The 16,578-nt window shown below is 40.6% G+C and overlaps 3 protein-coding genes across 4 annotated transcripts in view; 2 read left to right on the plus strand and 1 right to left on the minus strand.

Moving 5' to 3' along the window:
* OLAH (oleoyl-ACP hydrolase) overlaps positions 1 to 6,153 on the plus strand; it is a 22,740-nt gene extending 16,587 nt beyond the window's left edge. Inside the window, 6 exon segments of the mRNA XM_050334979.1 lie at positions 884 to 1,022; positions 2,647 to 2,785; positions 3,378 to 3,477; positions 4,471 to 4,646; positions 5,555 to 5,640; positions 5,869 to 6,153. Coding sequence (XP_050190936.1) covers positions 884 to 1,022; positions 2,647 to 2,785; positions 3,378 to 3,477; positions 4,471 to 4,646; positions 5,555 to 5,640; positions 5,869 to 6,002 — 774 coding nt within the window. The 3' untranslated portion in view covers positions 6,003 to 6,153.
* Positions 6,154 to 6,346: 193 nt separating this feature from the next.
* On the minus strand, positions 6,347 to 12,496 carry ACBD7 (acyl-CoA binding domain containing 7). The gene is made up of 4 exons (XM_050328123.1): positions 12,329 to 12,496; positions 6,873 to 6,990; positions 6,707 to 6,769; positions 6,347 to 6,622 (listed from the first exon to the last, which is right to left on the minus strand). Exons 1-4 carry the CDS (start codon positions 12,338 to 12,340, stop codon positions 6,549 to 6,551), a joined length of 267 nt encoding a protein of 88 aa, XP_050184080.1. The 5' UTR covers positions 12,341 to 12,496; the 3' UTR covers positions 6,347 to 6,548.
* A 1,407-nt stretch (positions 12,497 to 13,903) lies between these two features.
* Positions 13,904 to 16,565, plus strand: RPP38 (ribonuclease P/MRP subunit p38). 2 transcript variants are annotated; one of them, XM_050328121.1, is made up of 2 exons: positions 13,904 to 14,006; positions 15,494 to 16,565. In XM_050328121.1, the coding sequence occupies exon 2, from the start codon at positions 15,521 to 15,523 to the stop codon at positions 16,373 to 16,375; it is 855 nt and encodes a 284-aa protein (XP_050184078.1). In that variant the 5' UTR covers positions 13,904 to 14,006; positions 15,494 to 15,520; the 3' UTR covers positions 16,376 to 16,565. The 2 variants fall into 2 exon arrangements, with proteins under 2 accessions (XP_050184078.1, XP_050184069.1); XM_050328112.1 differs by lacking the exon at positions 13,904 to 14,006 and adding an exon at positions 14,308 to 14,420.
* Positions 16,566 to 16,578: the final 13 nt, after the last annotated feature.

Genomic DNA, 16,578 nt, shown 5'->3' on the forward strand with positions numbered 1-16,578 from the left:
TGATGGTCATTAGTGCCATATGAGGAATACCTAAGCAAGCCAGGCCTTTTCATTCAGGTGACGGAGGGCAGAGACAGAATGACAGAAAACCTTAAAAATGCTCAGTGGCAAACCCTGAGGGATGCACTATTCACTCTCTTTACTATTCTACCCTGTGTCCATCAAATGAATTTTTAGGAGTCAGATTAAAAACAAAAAAGGACATAATTCTTTATGCATCATTCTTTATAGTAGAGCTGTGCAACTCATTGCAAGAGGACATTGTAGATGCCAACTGGTCACAGGAATTTAAGGGGAAACAGGAAAAATACATGAAAGAGTAATTAATAGAATCATAAAATCAACCGTGTTGGAAAAGACATCCGAGACCATCAAGTCCAACCCTTGGTCCAACACCAGAACCCAGGAAACATTCATAGATGATTCCTGTATATAAAGAAATCCTGCTGTTCCCTAGAGATCTATTTTACCACTGTGGTAGAGAGAACATTGAACTAGGTGGTGCTTATATTTTCTATTTCTTTAGATAGACCTTATATTTTTGTGTATATTCTAAAAGCCTAGTTTTTTAAATGGTCATCCTGAAATCCTGTAGCACTCTATTTTGCTGTTTGTAATATTTGTTGTGGTTGGTGACTGAGAAAAAATTAACTGAGGGTATTGCCTAATATTATTCCATCATCATTTGTAAAAGCAGAACTGGTTTACACTGTTGCAGGAAGATTACCTCATATCTAACAAATTGTTGTTGTAACACAAGCAGTTCTGATGATGGAAAATATTGTAGGCCGTTGTTTAAATGTACACTTAATTCAATCTAGTTTTCCTATACCTGAAGAGTCCTGTTCTAGAACAAAATGCTATTTCCTTGTTGGTTTTGGTTTTTTTAGGAATGGAGAAGCTGATTGTTTGTGTGCACAAAAGGCCAAATGCTCTCTGTAGACTGATTTGTTTTCCATGGGCTGGAGGTGGTACTTCTCCACTTGCTCAGTGGGGCAAACTATTAAGCAACTCAATTGAAGGTTTGTAATTTTTGTAGTTAAAGTACAAGTTAAGAAAGTCTGAAATACACAGTAGACCAATTTTTTGAATGGAAAATAATATTCTTGAGATCACTGCAATCTTTGTCCAATGGGTCTTCTCCAGAAAGGATGGAACTAGCATTCATTAGGAACTCGCATTTCCATCAGGGTGCATTTTTTGTACCACTTTGCATCAAGTTATATTTGGCTAGGTTTAAAGGTTACATCCTCAGAGCTAAGTTTCACAAGACTATAGTATAGTTGACTGCTTCAGAACCTATTGTTATGATTCACAAACATAATACACATGCCAGGGTAACGGTGAAGATATGAGAACCATTTTTAATGTTGAGAGGCTGCACAGAGTATCTGTTATCCATTGTTTGCACTTCTTGTATCAAAACTGAAGTTCAAACTATGAATTTGTAATAGTGAAATGACTTTAAGTTACGCTATAAAGTATTTCTCATTGCTCCCAAGCTATATCAGCAGTAAAAAAGATCCATTGCTTAAACGATTTGAAGAGGGACCAAGGCCATTTTACAGACCTTCCACAGAGAAAAAAATAATTTCATATTTACAAGCATTGCCATTGCAGTTGTACCAGTCCTCTAAATGCTCATATGCTTTCTGGTAAGCAGTTGCATGAGCCACATTAAATTTTCCTTGAAACAGAAAAAAAAAAGAAAGAAAGAAAGAAAAGAGGGTTCTTCCCACTGGAACTACTTCCAACAAAGTTACTAAGAAAATAGCCTAGGAGCAACTGCAGACACAGATGAGTAACATCGGGGTGTAGCATGGTTTCTCACAGATGGTTTCTGCAGAAAGAAAGTACAGAAGATGCAAACATTTCTGCGCTGCTAGTATCGTATTAGGTAGTGGTTTATTCTGTTCTAAAATACTTTGTGTCTGACCCATTACTTCCACATGAGTTCAGCAGTATGCATTATGTCAAGGAGAGTTTGGAAAATCAACATTTTTTTCTGATCTATTCATTCCTAACTTTCACTAAACAGTGAGAGGAAAATCCCCAATTTTGAAAGGAATATAATAAAAGTATGTAAAATGTCCTTCCGTATAAATATAAATAAACATAAATGTCTATCAGTGTATACTATGATTACACATTTTACTATGTGTAATGTTCTGTTACTATGTACATTAATTACAATATTACAATATAATTACTATGTACAATGCTAATACAGTCTAACTTTCTAATGCTGCCCTTGGAAGGATGTATTTTACACACTCCTTAACTTACTATTATTGAAATTAATGATTTTGTGGTTGTTATTAACCTTAATAGTAATAAAGTAATAAAGTTGCTTTCAAACCTCAGCTGAAATCAAGACCTTGTGGATTCTGGCCAAGGCACTTATCAATCAGATCAACTGGAGAGTAAATCGGATCAATTTGTGAGTAAAGGAAGGGATGGAAACCTAATCTCTCATAGGATTAAAACACATTTGCAGCAATAGCAAAAACATAGTATCAACTGTAAGAAGGATTAATTTAAATAACCTGTATATTCTGCATAATAATTAAAAAAATTAAAATTATTTTACTGTATCTATTTGAAATAACTAGAATCCTTTTCTCTCGCTTCCTCCACCTCTTGCAGTGTTCTGCGTAAGGTATCCTGGAAGAGAAACTCGCCTTAATGAGCCTTTTGCTAAAGACATGACAAGCATGGTTAACGAGGTTACAAGTGTTTTGGTAAAAGAATTGCAAGAGAAACCATTTGCATTCTTTGGTCACAGGTAAAAATATATACATTTGTAGATGCCCTGGTGAAGGAGCTTCTGTCTCTGAACTCGTTGAGTAGACAGTTTCTTGGTTTTATTTGCAAAAATTTTAGGAAAATATGCTTCTGCAAAGATCTTTTGTCAAGTCATCTTAAAACATGCTGTTGCTCTCAAAGACTCTGGTTATTTATTTATTGCTTCAGGTACAACATCTGAACATGTGTTTCTGATAAATTATAATTTATTATGGCATTTATTTTTCATATTTGTGTCTGTTCTTGATCTATATGAATGCAGGGGGGTGAACCATTCGTGAAACACAGATTTTGAAGAATGTTTAGTCCAAAGTATTCAAAATAAATGTTCTTATTGCAAATTAAGTAAACTACTAAAAGAAAGACTAAGAAAAAGTTTGATTTGTAAAACTAGACCGTGTAGGAATACACTTCATGTCAATTAATGAATTTCATTATAATTTATATGTCATATATGGCTTCAGTAATTGTTCAAGATATGCAGTTAGCACTGAAATTCAAACTATGTTTACATTTTCCAGGTTTTATGTATGTTTTTGCTTACTTTGCTTTAATTTCTCTTTCCACTGCAGTTTTGGATCTTACCTGAGTTTTGCAGTTGCACTACATTTGAAAGAAAAGTATGGACTAGAGCCAGTCCATCTTTTTGTATCAGGGGCACATGCCCCAAATGTAAGTTGCAGAATCATTAACAATATGAAACAAAACAGTACATCAGCTATCAAGAGTAAAAATAACATTTGACAGTGTGACCTGCAAATTACTTTTAATACAAGATGAGCATTGCTTCAGAATCTATGGAGAAAAGTTTTTTTTAGAGGAAATTGTTTCTGAGGTGGATGCAGAACTTTGCACTACACAATATTCACTGCTGCTAGCTAACCTTAGCCTTAGGAGAACAGTGTCCTTAAGCTAATGCTACCTTTTTTGAATATTGTGTTATTTAATATGGCCTTTGGCTTAAAAAGTAATCAAACCAAAATACTAAGTGGCTCTCCCTTCTCTGTAACATGTGAAATAACTGTCTTAACCTAGTCTTTCGTAAACCACTTGCATCAATCCTCTGTACATTTGTCCATTTAATTTCTTTCCCTCCTTGCTCGTTGTTGGATTTTTAATCAGTTTCTTCTCAGGTTCTGCTGGCTCTGCTAATCTTTCTCAGGAAAACAGCAGTGAAGTGACTTTTTCCCAGTCCTCCTGTCCTCAGTCAGCATTTGCTGTTTCCATTCTTCTGTTTTGGGGGCTTCTTAGCAATCCTTAGTATGAGCTGGTGATTCATGGAAGCAATTGTTATTCCCGCAAATTTCCATAATCAGTTGGTCTCTTCGGTCCTACATTAGTCAGGTTTATGTTCACTGCTAGGCTTTTCTTTCTCTTAAACAGATTATTTTATTAAGTGCATTTCAATAGTAAGAGTCAAACTTGAACAAAATTGAATTGATGGTTATTTGTCTTTGGAAGTTTCAGACCTGGAAGATATTTGGCTCAGTCATAATTTGTAAATTTACTAACCCTTTCCAAGAAGTGTTCTCTGTGGATGTTAATCAGCTATTGTATTTTGGAGATGAAGAATTATTGTACTTTTTACTAAAATGATTTTTAATTAAAAGATCATTTAAAGTATATTATATGCAACACCTGATTTGTTTTGTCTGGTACTGACAGTCTGAAGCAATTCTTCCAATCAAAACCATTTCTGTATCTGATGCCAAAGATGAAGAAGTTATTGAGTATCTACAAACGGTAGGAGGAACTCCTTCTGAGCTTCTGCATAATGAGGACATTAGGAAACATCTGCTGCTTACTTTTAAAGGAGACTTTAAAGTGCTTCAGACATTTTCGTAAGTTTTACAATTTTGTATTATATTTGTATTTTACATTTTTACTTGTGTGTGATCATGTCAGGGTTTTTCTTTCTACATATTTTTTTCTCATTTCTGTTGTAAAAAGATTATGAAACAGTAAACAGTTCTCTCCTTTGTGTGTTTTTCTACTTGTTCTCTAGTATTTAAGCCCTAGATGAAAACATTGCTTCCAGTATCAACCACTGCAATAGTGAACTAACTGTTGCTGCAGTAGTGAACGTGTCATGGTAGAATTACAGTTCTACTGAGGATCCAAAGTTAGCAGCCACTAAAAGGGAATATTCTGTCATCTTTTATTGTTTTCTGAGGCTACTAATCTCAGCTGATCATGCTTCAGGATCACTGCATTCAGCCTCCTGATCCAAGATCCCCTAATCTAACCAGAAGCAGAGTCCCTGTGTTCTGGGCACCTTGAGAGCAACCAGGCTTCTTCTGTCCTAACTGCTGTCCCCACTGGGTGCTACACGACAGCCAACGTGGCTGAGTGGTTAAGGTTTCTTACCTTGGCAAAGACAACGATACTGTTGGATGTGGGACCCATTTTGGTCTTAGGAACCTGACACTGAAAAGCCCTGAAACGTTAGAACTTGAATATAAGCAGGTAACATAATTGTTTATGGGAGGTGAGAATTTCTATTGCAGGCTGAAGCTTTTTCTCCCCTAACTATCGGGTCATTCTTTTTTTACAATTTTAGACCTAATTGCAGTAGGGCAAGGAGCTAAGAACCTTCCAGATGTGCTATTTTTTCTGATGCTCTGCATAATCTAATTCCTGAACTTTGTTAGATTTTGGAGGAGAACGAAAAAGCTATTTTGTATGTGAAAGCAAATTCCAACTATGGGTATCTTATTGAATGTCTTAGGACTACTTTTTATGTTCACAGTTTTGAGAAGCCAGAAATGGATATCCCCTTCTCTTGTGATATTACCTGCTTTAATGGGGGTGATGATAAACCATATGATTTACAAGGTACTTTTCTTAAATGGTTTTCCTCTTATACTTACACATTTTCCTGTTGAATTCATCAGTTAGTTAATGAAGTTTTCTTGAGTCTTTTATCTCCTTCTTAAACAAAACAAATCAACACAGCAGTCTCAATGTTGATATGGGATGTAAAATAATTGTTAAATAATAATTTTGAAATAGTTATGTAAAATTATCACAATAGTCGACATTTTTCTGACATATCTTTTTCAGGTTGGCAAGAATTAACAAGTGGAGATACATCCTTTTATGAGCTTCCTGGAGGTCACTTTTATCTGCTGGAACCCTCTAATGAAATTTTCTTGACAAAACACATAACAAGATGCATAGAAAATGCTGGTCTATGAGTATTTCCCTCAATTTTAATAGCACAAGGTGTAATATTAGTCCACAGCACTTCATAATAAGTCATTATTTCTGTACATTGCATGCAGTTATGCCTAAGGGTTGTTCTATTTGTCCTTTGTAATTCTTTAAAAGGGGTTTTTCTGAAAATATACATTGGCTTTGTCTTAAAAAAAAAAGGTTTCATCTTTTCCCTCTTCTCATCTTGCACGTGCACAAACTCTTCATTCCATAACCTCATTTGCAAAAAATGACAGCTGTTATTTTACTTCTAGAGCTTGTTTGCTTGCTCCTGTAAAAATGCTAAATATAATACCCACAAAAATCCACAGTTCTTAGAGAAAGCTTAATTTATTAGGTTCAAATTTATTTAGAATAAGATACAATCTAAAAATAGAGTATGTATGTAAATACCCTTTACAGTCAGTTTATGTTTAAAAGATATTGGTCAGACTACACAGTAAGGAGTTAGTATTGCAGTGTTCTCAACAGAGTTAGTTCATTAGCTACCGAAGAGTTAATTATTAGTGGGAATTACTTTGAATATTCTAGATCCCATATTTTTCTACCATTGCTTTTGCTTTAGAGATATAGGCATTCATGGCATCCTCCTTTGATAAACCTGTAAAGGAAAGCAGGAGTCATTATCTTTCCTCATTTGTGGTATAAACATGACTACATGATGTAAATTTAATTGGTGTAACACCTTTTTTCAGGTTCCATGCCTCCCATTTGGCTTTGCCTTTCAAATCTAGCATTCCTGGACATTCTGCCAAAATAAATGCATATGTTTGGTTATCATGCAGATTTACATAACATTAGCTTGATTTCATCAAGATATGGGAGTAACTGTGAAGCATATATAGGAATACCAATATTAATATCTCCAACGGTAGCCTGTTTGTACAATCCATAGAGTTCCTTCAGTTCTTCATCAGTTGGTCTTGTTTTTAATTTTTTTACATCTTCTGCTGCACCGTCAAAGTCAGCCTGATGAAAGAACAGAAAGTGTTGGTTTTCTTCTCAAGGGGTGTGCTTAAAACATGAGGCACAGGACATACAGTAGCATCATCACATACTCTCAATCACTCCCTTGGGTTTAGTGGTAAGTCTAGGTGTTTGCCCATGAAAGCAGCTTAATAAAACTGTACGCCGTTAGAAAAGGAACTAGGCTTACATAGCTGATAGGGTCAGTACTGCTAAGATAAATGAACAGTTTTACATCTAAACACGTGGAACCATTACAGACTGTCTAGTGCCAGAATAGCTACAGATACACTCATGCAGGCAGCCTCCACAATTTACGTAGTGCGTATGTCTTTCACAGCCACACTGTGGGTATGAAGGTGTTCACTGAACTTTACACCCCAGCAGTAATCTCTCCTTGCATAGTGTTGATTCGAGTGGTGGAGCTTGAAAACCCTCTGAGGGGCACTGTTCACTTCACCCTTCATTTCCACTGCTCTCCTGACAGCACAGTAGGTGATGAACAGCTGGCACAGAGACATCTGACGGGGATGAGCAGCGCTACTGCCAGGACCACCTTCCACACCCAACTCTGAAACACAGTGGAGCACAAGAGTACTCCTTTCGTCATCATGCATCACACATTCACATCACCCTGAGGCCATATAGGAGGTCTCAGGGCCAGACTTCGGAGTTCTGTCCCATGCTCAGGACATTTCACAGAGAGAAAGATTTCCTACAGTGACCACTGACCCATGAGGTCACGGCACTACTCCAATGCAAAAAGGTATTGGTACTTTTATATGGTATATGCTGGTTTCAATAATTAGTTTAGCTTTTAAGTTGGATCTGCATTTGCAGAAGCACACTATATCCTGCAAGATCTGCACATCTGTAACACCAGAGTTATAACAAGGAGCAGTGGGCAGAGAGGTACATTTAAAAGGGATGTTTTTGAAAAATTATAACGTACGATTAAAAGGGTGTTCTAGCAAGGGAATGCTCCCTGCAAAACAGCAATTAAAAATGAATCTTCTTTAAACTGCAGCTATAAATTCTCAGAACATTACATGGGAAGGGTCATGATGATAATACACATCTCTAGCTCTGTCAGTTTGTAGCACCCTTAAAAATGCAACGGAAGGAAAGGACAAAAATCCTGTGGCAATGAGGATGCTTTTTATCAAATAATCTTCCAACTCAGTGAGAACCACAGTGTTTGCGTAACTGACAAGCAGGAGTTTCTGGGATATTCCCAGCAAGGACTCCCAGAACCAAATGACCAGTAGTGGAGGCAGGAATACAGAGAACACCTGGTGTGTTAGAACTGACAAACACTGTTTTAAGAAATCCTGCTGTTCGTTCTATTTTGAATGTAATGATCCTTCTGAGAATTAGCAAGATTCCAAATGCAATTTGTCTGTTTAAGACTCTGAAACTTGGTCATTTTATACAGGATGCTATTCTAAATCAAATTACTTCCAAGTTATATTCTTAAATGTAAAACTTTACAGGCTGAAACCATGTAACTAGTTATGCAGTTTGTTTCTGTTTTAATAAAAATAATTCTCAATATTACTAGAATGCAACTATACCACAGAATCATTGAAAAACATGAAGCTTTAAGTCCAACTTTTTGTGGCTGATTTCTTGTAAGAACTTGGACAGCACTGCAAGACAAATACAGGATTTTTTTTGGAATAAAAATCCAAAAGGGTCAGGATATGTTTATATGTTTTGTACATATTATATATAATTTAGATAAACAAAAATTGTGTGCCCTAGACTACATATAAAAGCTGAATTAATAATGTTGAAATGACCTTGCAGCATCCCTTCTAAGCATTTTTCTTTTGCAATATTAATATTTGCTTTCATGAAAGCCTTGCAATCTTTATTTATCGTCTTATGCTGTATTGTCTCTTGTTCTCCTTCTGCTGAGTAACTGTACCTGGAATTCCTACAACTACCTGAAATACTTCAGCAAGTTCAGATGTTAAGCTCACTTTGAATTTTTACCCAAAAATTGCCAAGGGCCATAGAAAGCAAGTAAATTATACTCCTTCCTTTCAGAAGCAAAAATCAGAAAGGTGAACCCACATGTTTGAGGCCAGCAAGTCACAACAACACAGAGAGAGAATCTGGAGTTCAGGGCAAAAGTGTCCTGCCCTGTGCCTTAGGTACAGAGTGGGTGCCTTCAGCCTGGGAGCAGGGAGGGCACATCTCTATAAGCAGAACAGGAGCCTGAACTCAGTACCTGTGAGATTGCTCACATGACTTTTTATTTCACTATGTTCCTTGACAGACCGGTGGCTTATCCCTCCATGGAAATAAGCCTGTTCCACTTTGTGTTTATCTCAGGGCAGAAGCAAGGACATAGGCACATACTGCAGAGGAACTCACATGCTCTCAATTTACATCCCAGCCTACCCCGAGTCACTCCACTCATGCCACGCTGCTGCACAGTGTTTCAGACACTGCAGCATTAGGATATAGAGGAGTTCTGTACTCATGTAGCAAGACTGTAGTCTAATTACACAAAAATACGTCCTCCTATGCACTAACAACAGTATAAAAATAAATGTGATGACTCACCACACTTAAGATTTTTTTTAATTGGTAAAATTTAATTATAATGAGTATTTCATTCTTAAACCAAACACCAGTAATGTGACATTCTTAACTATACCTATCCCTGACGTCTCTTAATATTATCCATGCAAACAAAAGCAGCATTCATGCTCTTTAACGGTAAATTAAGAAGTGGTATCAGCAATAAAACATAATTGGGTTGCGACACATCATTTAAAGTTTAAATAAGTCACTACTGCATGTGAGCCTCTGGCAGCATTGACACACAAGTCAGCAGAAATCTTCCATGTATCTTGAATTGTTTTCTGATCCAAACTTCTGTCCTGGTTTTGGCTGGGATAGAGTTCATTTTCCTCCTAGTAGCTGGTACAGTGCTGTGTTTTGGATTCAGTATAAGAATAGTGCTGATAACACACTGATGTTTCAGTTGTTGCTGAGCAGTGCTCACACTGAGCCAAGGACTTTCAGTGCCTCCTGCTCTGACAGTGAGGAGGGGCACAAGAAGCTGGGGGGGAGCACAGTCAGGACAACTGACCCAAACTGCCCAGAGAGATATTCCACACCACTGAACATCATGCCCAGTATATAAACTGGGGGGATTGGCCAGGAGGGGCTGATTGCAGCTCAGGGATGGGCTTGGCATTGATCAGCGGGTGGTGAGCAGTTGTGTTGAGCATTACTTGTTTCTCTTGGGTTTTATTGTGCATGCTCTTTTTTTTATTACTATTAACAAATTTATATATTATATTTAAATTAGCTTTAATTACTAAACTAGTCTTATGTCAATCCATGAGTTTCTATTCCCCAACCCCCCCGCCCCAGTTCTCCTCCCCATCCCACTGTGGGGGAAAGGGGAGAAAGTGGCTGCATGGTACTTATTTACTGGCTGGGGTTGAACCACAACTTCAGAGTAAGAATGAACCAGAAGTACTGTTAGGTTGTACAAGACAAAAGAAAAAAAAAATTAAGGAATCCATCAAGTTAATAACCTTATCTACATATAGTTTTATTCTATATGCATCTATAGGCACGTATCACAAGATACTGTTAAAAATATGCAAACGCTTATCTTGCAGAGCAAGAAACGTGCAGAAATGAAACATAAATACTAAATGTTTTGTTTTTCATCCCCCTCTAGCCAATCGTTGTGCACAGACTGTTGCTTAGGATTTGCCTGCTTACACAACATGCTTATGAGCAGCCTATAAAAATATAATTTCCTTTTAATCATGCACCAATAAAATTTCCTTTCACTCCTCAAATTAAAAGCATAAAAATATCTACAGACAAACATACACACACGTACTAGGGATAAATGCACAAATCAGACTATTATCACATACTCCCTTTTTGCAAAGGAAAAAGCATTCTTCATTTACAGCTGAATATTTGACCAGTTTGCAAAACATAAATATTTTAAGCCTCCCTAATGAAAACATTATTCAGTTGTCCTCACTCCCGTATAGCTTGATTCAATAAATTTTTATCGATAGGGATGATAGCTGTCCAAACCAAACCTACGTAGATAGAAAACCTCTATGTCTAATACAGAACGTGTAAAGATACTGCAGTATTTCAACCACTGATTTTTATGTGAAAGTGTAACTGTATACCACAATGGAACAGCATACCATACTGCACTCACCTCTTTCTAATCGTGATTTATGGTTCATTGCTGAATCATAAGGCTAATAAATTAATTTTCTGAAATGAACTCAAGGCAGAATAAAAACAAACTACAATTCCGGTGATTATTAATTAAACAAAGGTGTTGTTATGTTAGGGATTTGGCAATTCTGACCCACTGAAGAAATAGTTTTCTTCTTCTTAGCTGTAACACACCACAATGAAACCTCTGTGCTATTCAACATAATTGCAGCTCAGAAGAAAACTGCTGAGCTATTGGCAACGCACTCCCTGCATCTAGGTCAGAGCACTGTGTTGTTCACCCTCTGCAAACTAACCAAGCTGAGAGAGACATTATAATGAGACCGGGATAAAAGGGCTTGCAAATCCTGAAGTGAAAGGGATAATAGGAAAGCCTAACAAAAAACCCCAGCCTAATCCATCACGGCATGGGCAAGACAAGGGAAGTATTCATAGTTTCTTGAAAATGTAGGAGGCTAAATGCCAGCAATGAAGATAATTTCCCCAAGAACTATTTAAAGCCATAGTCAGAGAGAAGGTGGAAGGAAGCTCTCTCTAGCCAGAAGGTAGGAAGTACCAGCTTTCCTACAAAGACACAAGCCCATCAAAATGTACCACTCCAAAGATGCACACAACCTAAAAAAATACACATGACTCACTTAAAAGTTATTCATTCTTCCCAAATGCACATATACCTCTGCTTCAGTGTTAGAAGTTTCCCTCCTCTTTAGAGTTCTATGTAACTAGCTAGATCCTAAAATTATAAGTATCTACCTGCCTTTCAACACCTATCTCAGTCCTGGCAAACTCAAATGGACATACCAAGAAAAAATAATTCACACATGCTCTAAACAGGTAATGCTCAAAAAAATTATATGACCTATGAATAACACAAAATAACCAGCATGTTTCTCACCCTTCACTTGTAGGAAAGTAATGCGTTATTTAACCTCCAAGGGTTTAGGCATATTTCCCTTGCTGCAGGGTAACCTCTATTTTGCAGTACTAATCCTTATGCTGAAGAAATACCGCAGTCTCCAACACGGCATTGCACGGATGGACAGCGCATCCCTTCCCTCTCCTCTCCTCTCCTCTCTGTCTCACCAGACGCAGAAGTGCTTACCTGCAGAGTCATGATGCTGCGAGGATGGATGCCCGGGGAGCGGCCTCGTTCCTTGCGCGGCGGGGACGCGGCGCCTCTGCCTGAGGCTCCCGCGGGGCGGGCGCGCTGGCGCTGGGATGGTCCCAGTGACCTCAGCTCTGGGCTGAGGCACGACACGGGCTGGCTCCCGCTGAGCCTCCCGGCCCTGCCGGCACGGCGGAGCGGCGGCGAACCCCGGGCAAGGGGCGGTGGGGGCAGCGAGCATTAAGCCCACAGTTGTTTCCTCGGAAAGCCTGAGCTCGTTTCCGTACCACTGGGGATCAGGCCACCAGGCTCGGAGAGCAGCGAGGCAGCAGGATTCCCAAGGCACTTGTTTGCGTGACTTGAACGGCAACCAGTCCAATTATTGCTGCTGGTCCCTCTGCTCGAGCCCCTGCCCACGCCCAGCCCAACCTGGGATCTCGCATTGTCCAGCTGCAGCTCTGGAAAACGTGCAGGGTATCCCGGGAATAGATACCTCACACAAGCAGCTACACACACAAAATACCTCGTGAACGTTGGGTTTTAATTTATTCTACTAAATACAGAAAAAAAGAATATTAAATTGATAAACTAGCCTACAACTGTAATCATTGAAGGAAAAAAATATTCCATCCCTGGTTAGCTATTCTATCCATTAATAAATTATTTATATTTGTGCCTCTCTACATTTATGTTCTTCATTCCCTGAGCATAGTTTGATTACAATACTATGTGCTTCTGCATTTTTTTAACCCACTAACTTCCATAAAACCGTGAAAAAGAGTGTTTCCCCTCAGATTAAGTCCACGTTAAATTAAGCCAGGATTTAACAAGAAAAAAAAAAAAGACACGTAGATTTCAGTAAATATAAGACTTTAAATAAATTTGAAAACCACTCTGAAGCACCGAAGCCCTTATTCCTGCTGGGGAAGCGCTGCTCTTTCAGGCCCAAGAGGCTGCGTGTAACCACACCGTGCACTGAGGTGAATGTAAAAACTGAATGTGTTTGTCGAGATTAGTTAATGGCTCGGGGCAGGCTGTGGGGAACACTGAACGTAACCAGTCCTTACCTGTCATCTTAATTACAGAATGCAATGTACGCGCACAGTATGCCGCATTACTGCACAGCAGCGAGGTTGCTATGAAGTCCCTATGAAGCATCCTGTGACTTGGCCACGACGCCGCTTGCTGACATAACACAAAGCAGATTTGCCATCGCCTACGCGCCCATTTTCGGGATCGTTCAAAACGCGGGAGCGGCAGTGCTAAAGCTGGGCTGAGACCCGCCGGGGGCAGGCTCCCGGCACCAGTGTTGGAGCGCTGCCTTCACCAGCGCAGCGCGGTTTCCCCGTGTGGCACCGACCGCAGCCCGGGCACGGGGCCGCCTCCCGGGGAGCCTGCCCGCTCGCACTGCCCGCCGCACTGCCCGCCGAGCCGCCCCAGCCGGGACCGAGACCCGGCACCTCTGCCCTGCACCCGCCGCCCGCGGGGCATTTCTCGGCCACCCGAGCGCCCCCGTCCGTCCCTGCGGCTGCCGCGCTGCTCCTCTCAGCACGACGAGGCCGCGGGGCGGGAGGAGCCGGCGTGGGGCGGAGACACGGGCGGAGCGGGGCCGAGCGGCGGCGGCAGCGGCGGTGTCGGTGTGTGCGCGGAGCGGGGCCCGGGAGGCGCAGCCGAGGTAGGGCGGGCTGTGCGGGGCAGTGCGGGCCGGGCCCCGCGGGCGGGCAGCGGAGACCGCCCCGCTGCAGCAGCCGCGGCGTTTGCGCGGGGCCCGGCCCGGCCCGGCCCGGCGGGCGGCGGCCCGGGGAGCGGGTGCTCGGTCCCGGCGGCGGGGCCGAGGGGGCGGCTGGAGCCGCCGCTCCAGGGATCCGCCGGCGGCTGCAGCGCGTCCAGACGAGCCGTGCTCTGCCCCGCGTTTGTCCGTGTCAGGAGCAGGAGGCGCCCGCGGAGCGCAGCGGAAGGGGATGCAGAGGGTTCCGGGCGGTGAACGTGGGCGGCGCTGCTCCCGCTCTCCCTTCCGCAGGAAGCGAGGGGGTCGTGGCAGCGGCGCGAGGTGGAGGAGCCCGGTGTTTCTGGTTTTTTCCTTATCCCTGTACGCTTGTTTTCCTCAGCAGTACCCATTTTGGAAAGAAAACTAACCTTTCAACTGGGAAATCCTTCTTGTTGTGCTCCTTTCTCATACACGAGTCCGTTGCTGACTTTGCTTGATGCCCCCTGTAAAAGATCATCAGAGCATCCCCAATTAAAAGCTTTTAAAAGATATAACCTAGAGCTATTTTTTTTTAAGCTGTCATAGGCTTCCATTTCTAACTCGGTCACATTTTAGCTTTATAGTGGTCGTTTCCATTCTTTAGTTGTTTCCACTTTTTCGTTGTTGCCACTATGATGATGAGCAAAACGGATAACTGCATGAATGGTAGGTCCATAAAGGACTAATAGGATATTACATCCCAGATGCAACCATTCTGTGTGTTGGGGAGCTGGGGAGAATGGCAGCCTGTCCTTTCCTAACAGTTTCTCCAGTTCCTGCTGCTGGAGACACAGCAGGGCTGGATGGGCCATTGCTGGAGTGGCCCAGGGCATTTCATAGGGTTCACAGCATAGATAAGAGTCTGAGGCAGATCTCTGTCATGCCTTCCAAATGCAGAAAACCACAAAGGCATGGAGTAAAGACTGAAAAGACAAATTTCTAAAAGTCTTAAGTAAATTTAGTAACTTAGAGCTTTTTTCATTTTGTGATTCAGCCTTTTTTTTTTCCCATGCTATGAGGGACAATGCAGCTTTGCAACAGCAAAAACAGAGTGGTCCTTCAACCCGTGACTCTGGGGGTGGGGTTGTTTGATTGGGTTTTTTTTTATTTGTTTTTTACATCTGTAATACCTCCATCTGCTTTTCTTCATCTTCTGAAGGGTCTTGTCACTGCTGTTGCCTTGCTGTCCAGTCTAGTTTTTTTATTATTTATAAACAAAAAAAAGACACAGCACTTGTCTTGTGGAAGATGTGTGGAGGATTAGCACTGAGCTACTGTGAGGAGGGTGACAGGTGCCAACATCACTTTGACATAGGATATTTGTCATTTCTGCATTCCCAAAAGAGGCTTGTGGTAATGATGTCCACAGCAAACAGTACAGTATTTAAACTAATGTCTATCTCCTTCTTCCCTAGGGTGACAAAACACAGAAGAACCTCAGGATGTCTGTAATTCAGCAAGGGACAGCAACACTTCGTAAAGCAAAGAAAATCACCGTAAAAACATGTCTAGATAACCCCTTTGTTTTTCAGTGGAAAACCATAGATGGAAAAGATATGCATTTCATACTACAGACCTTAGAAGAAAGGATTAAACATATTGGACTTAAAAAGATTGAGAGTCCAAGAAAGAAAAAACGTTCCCTTACAAAAAAACAAATGGAAAGAAAGTGCGATACTGGCACTAATGAAATCCCTAAAGAGGAGGAAACAGAAAGCCATCAACAAAAAACAGGGTGGACTGACATAGGCATCAGAAGACAGCTCGCTATTGGAGTTAATGAAGTTACAAAAGCACTGGAAAAAAATGAACTGCTTCTCCTGCTGGTGTGCAAGTCTGCAAAGCCTGCCATGATCACATCGCATCTCATTGAGCTGAGCGCAAGTCGAGCCACACCAGCAGGCCAAGTGCCCCGGCTCAGTGAAACAGTCGCGCCACTTCTTGGCTTAACATCCATTTTAGCACTAGGCTTCAAAAAGCAGTCCGATAAATTTACTGAAACAATAGAAGCAATAATTCCAAAGATACCAGCACTGGAAGTGCCGTGGTTTCAGTGCAGAGCTGAAGAATCTGTGGCTTATGCAGATACAGATTCTTCAGAAAATGAGGAACCCGATGAGCTTGCAGAAGCACGGGGGGATGAGCTCGCAAGCCAGAAGCGGAAGCGTACAGAAAGCAATCAGCCTGATCTTTCAAATGTAATTTTGCAGCCTTTGAAAATCAAGAAACTTGTCCCAAATCCCAATAAGATAAAGAAACCACCTCGCAAAAAGAAAAAGCTTTTTCAACCTAACTGATTGTAGTTTGGTTCTATTAAACTGATTTTTTACATGCAGAATGGAGTACAGTTCTAACTGAATAATATTTTTAGGCTTTACAGTGTAAAGCTCTTGAATACAAAGTAATTTTGTGTTGAATTGAATACAAAGAATTTTATGGTGCATTTGGTTGAGGTACTTTCTGCTTTAATAAAGAATATTGCTCAGACTTAAGTGTCAGT

Source organism: Myiozetetes cayanensis, unplaced genomic scaffold (genome assembly GCF_022539395.1).
Source record: "Myiozetetes cayanensis isolate MyiCay16 unplaced genomic scaffold, myiCay2020 scf1, whole genome shotgun sequence".
NCBI classification, from domain to species: domain Eukaryota; kingdom Metazoa; phylum Chordata; class Aves; order Passeriformes; family Tyrannidae; genus Myiozetetes; species Myiozetetes cayanensis.

What these genes read in the sequence shown, in the direction of transcription:
- ACBD7 (XM_050328123.1), bottom strand. An exon ending in CGTTGGAGATATTAATATTG is followed by an intron (nt 6,770 to 6,872) that starts GTATTCCTATAT and finishes TTATTTTGGCAG; the next exon opens with AATGTCCAGGAATGCTAGAT. An exon ending in GGCATGGAACCTGAAAAAAG is followed by an intron (nt 6,623 to 6,706) that starts GTGTTACACCAA and finishes TTTCCTTTACAG; the next exon opens with GTTTATCAAAGGAGGATGCC.
- RPP38 (XM_050328121.1), top strand. Translation starts at nt 15,521, where the DNA reads ATGTCTGTAATTCAGCAAGGGACAGCAACACTTCGTAAAGCAAAGAAA.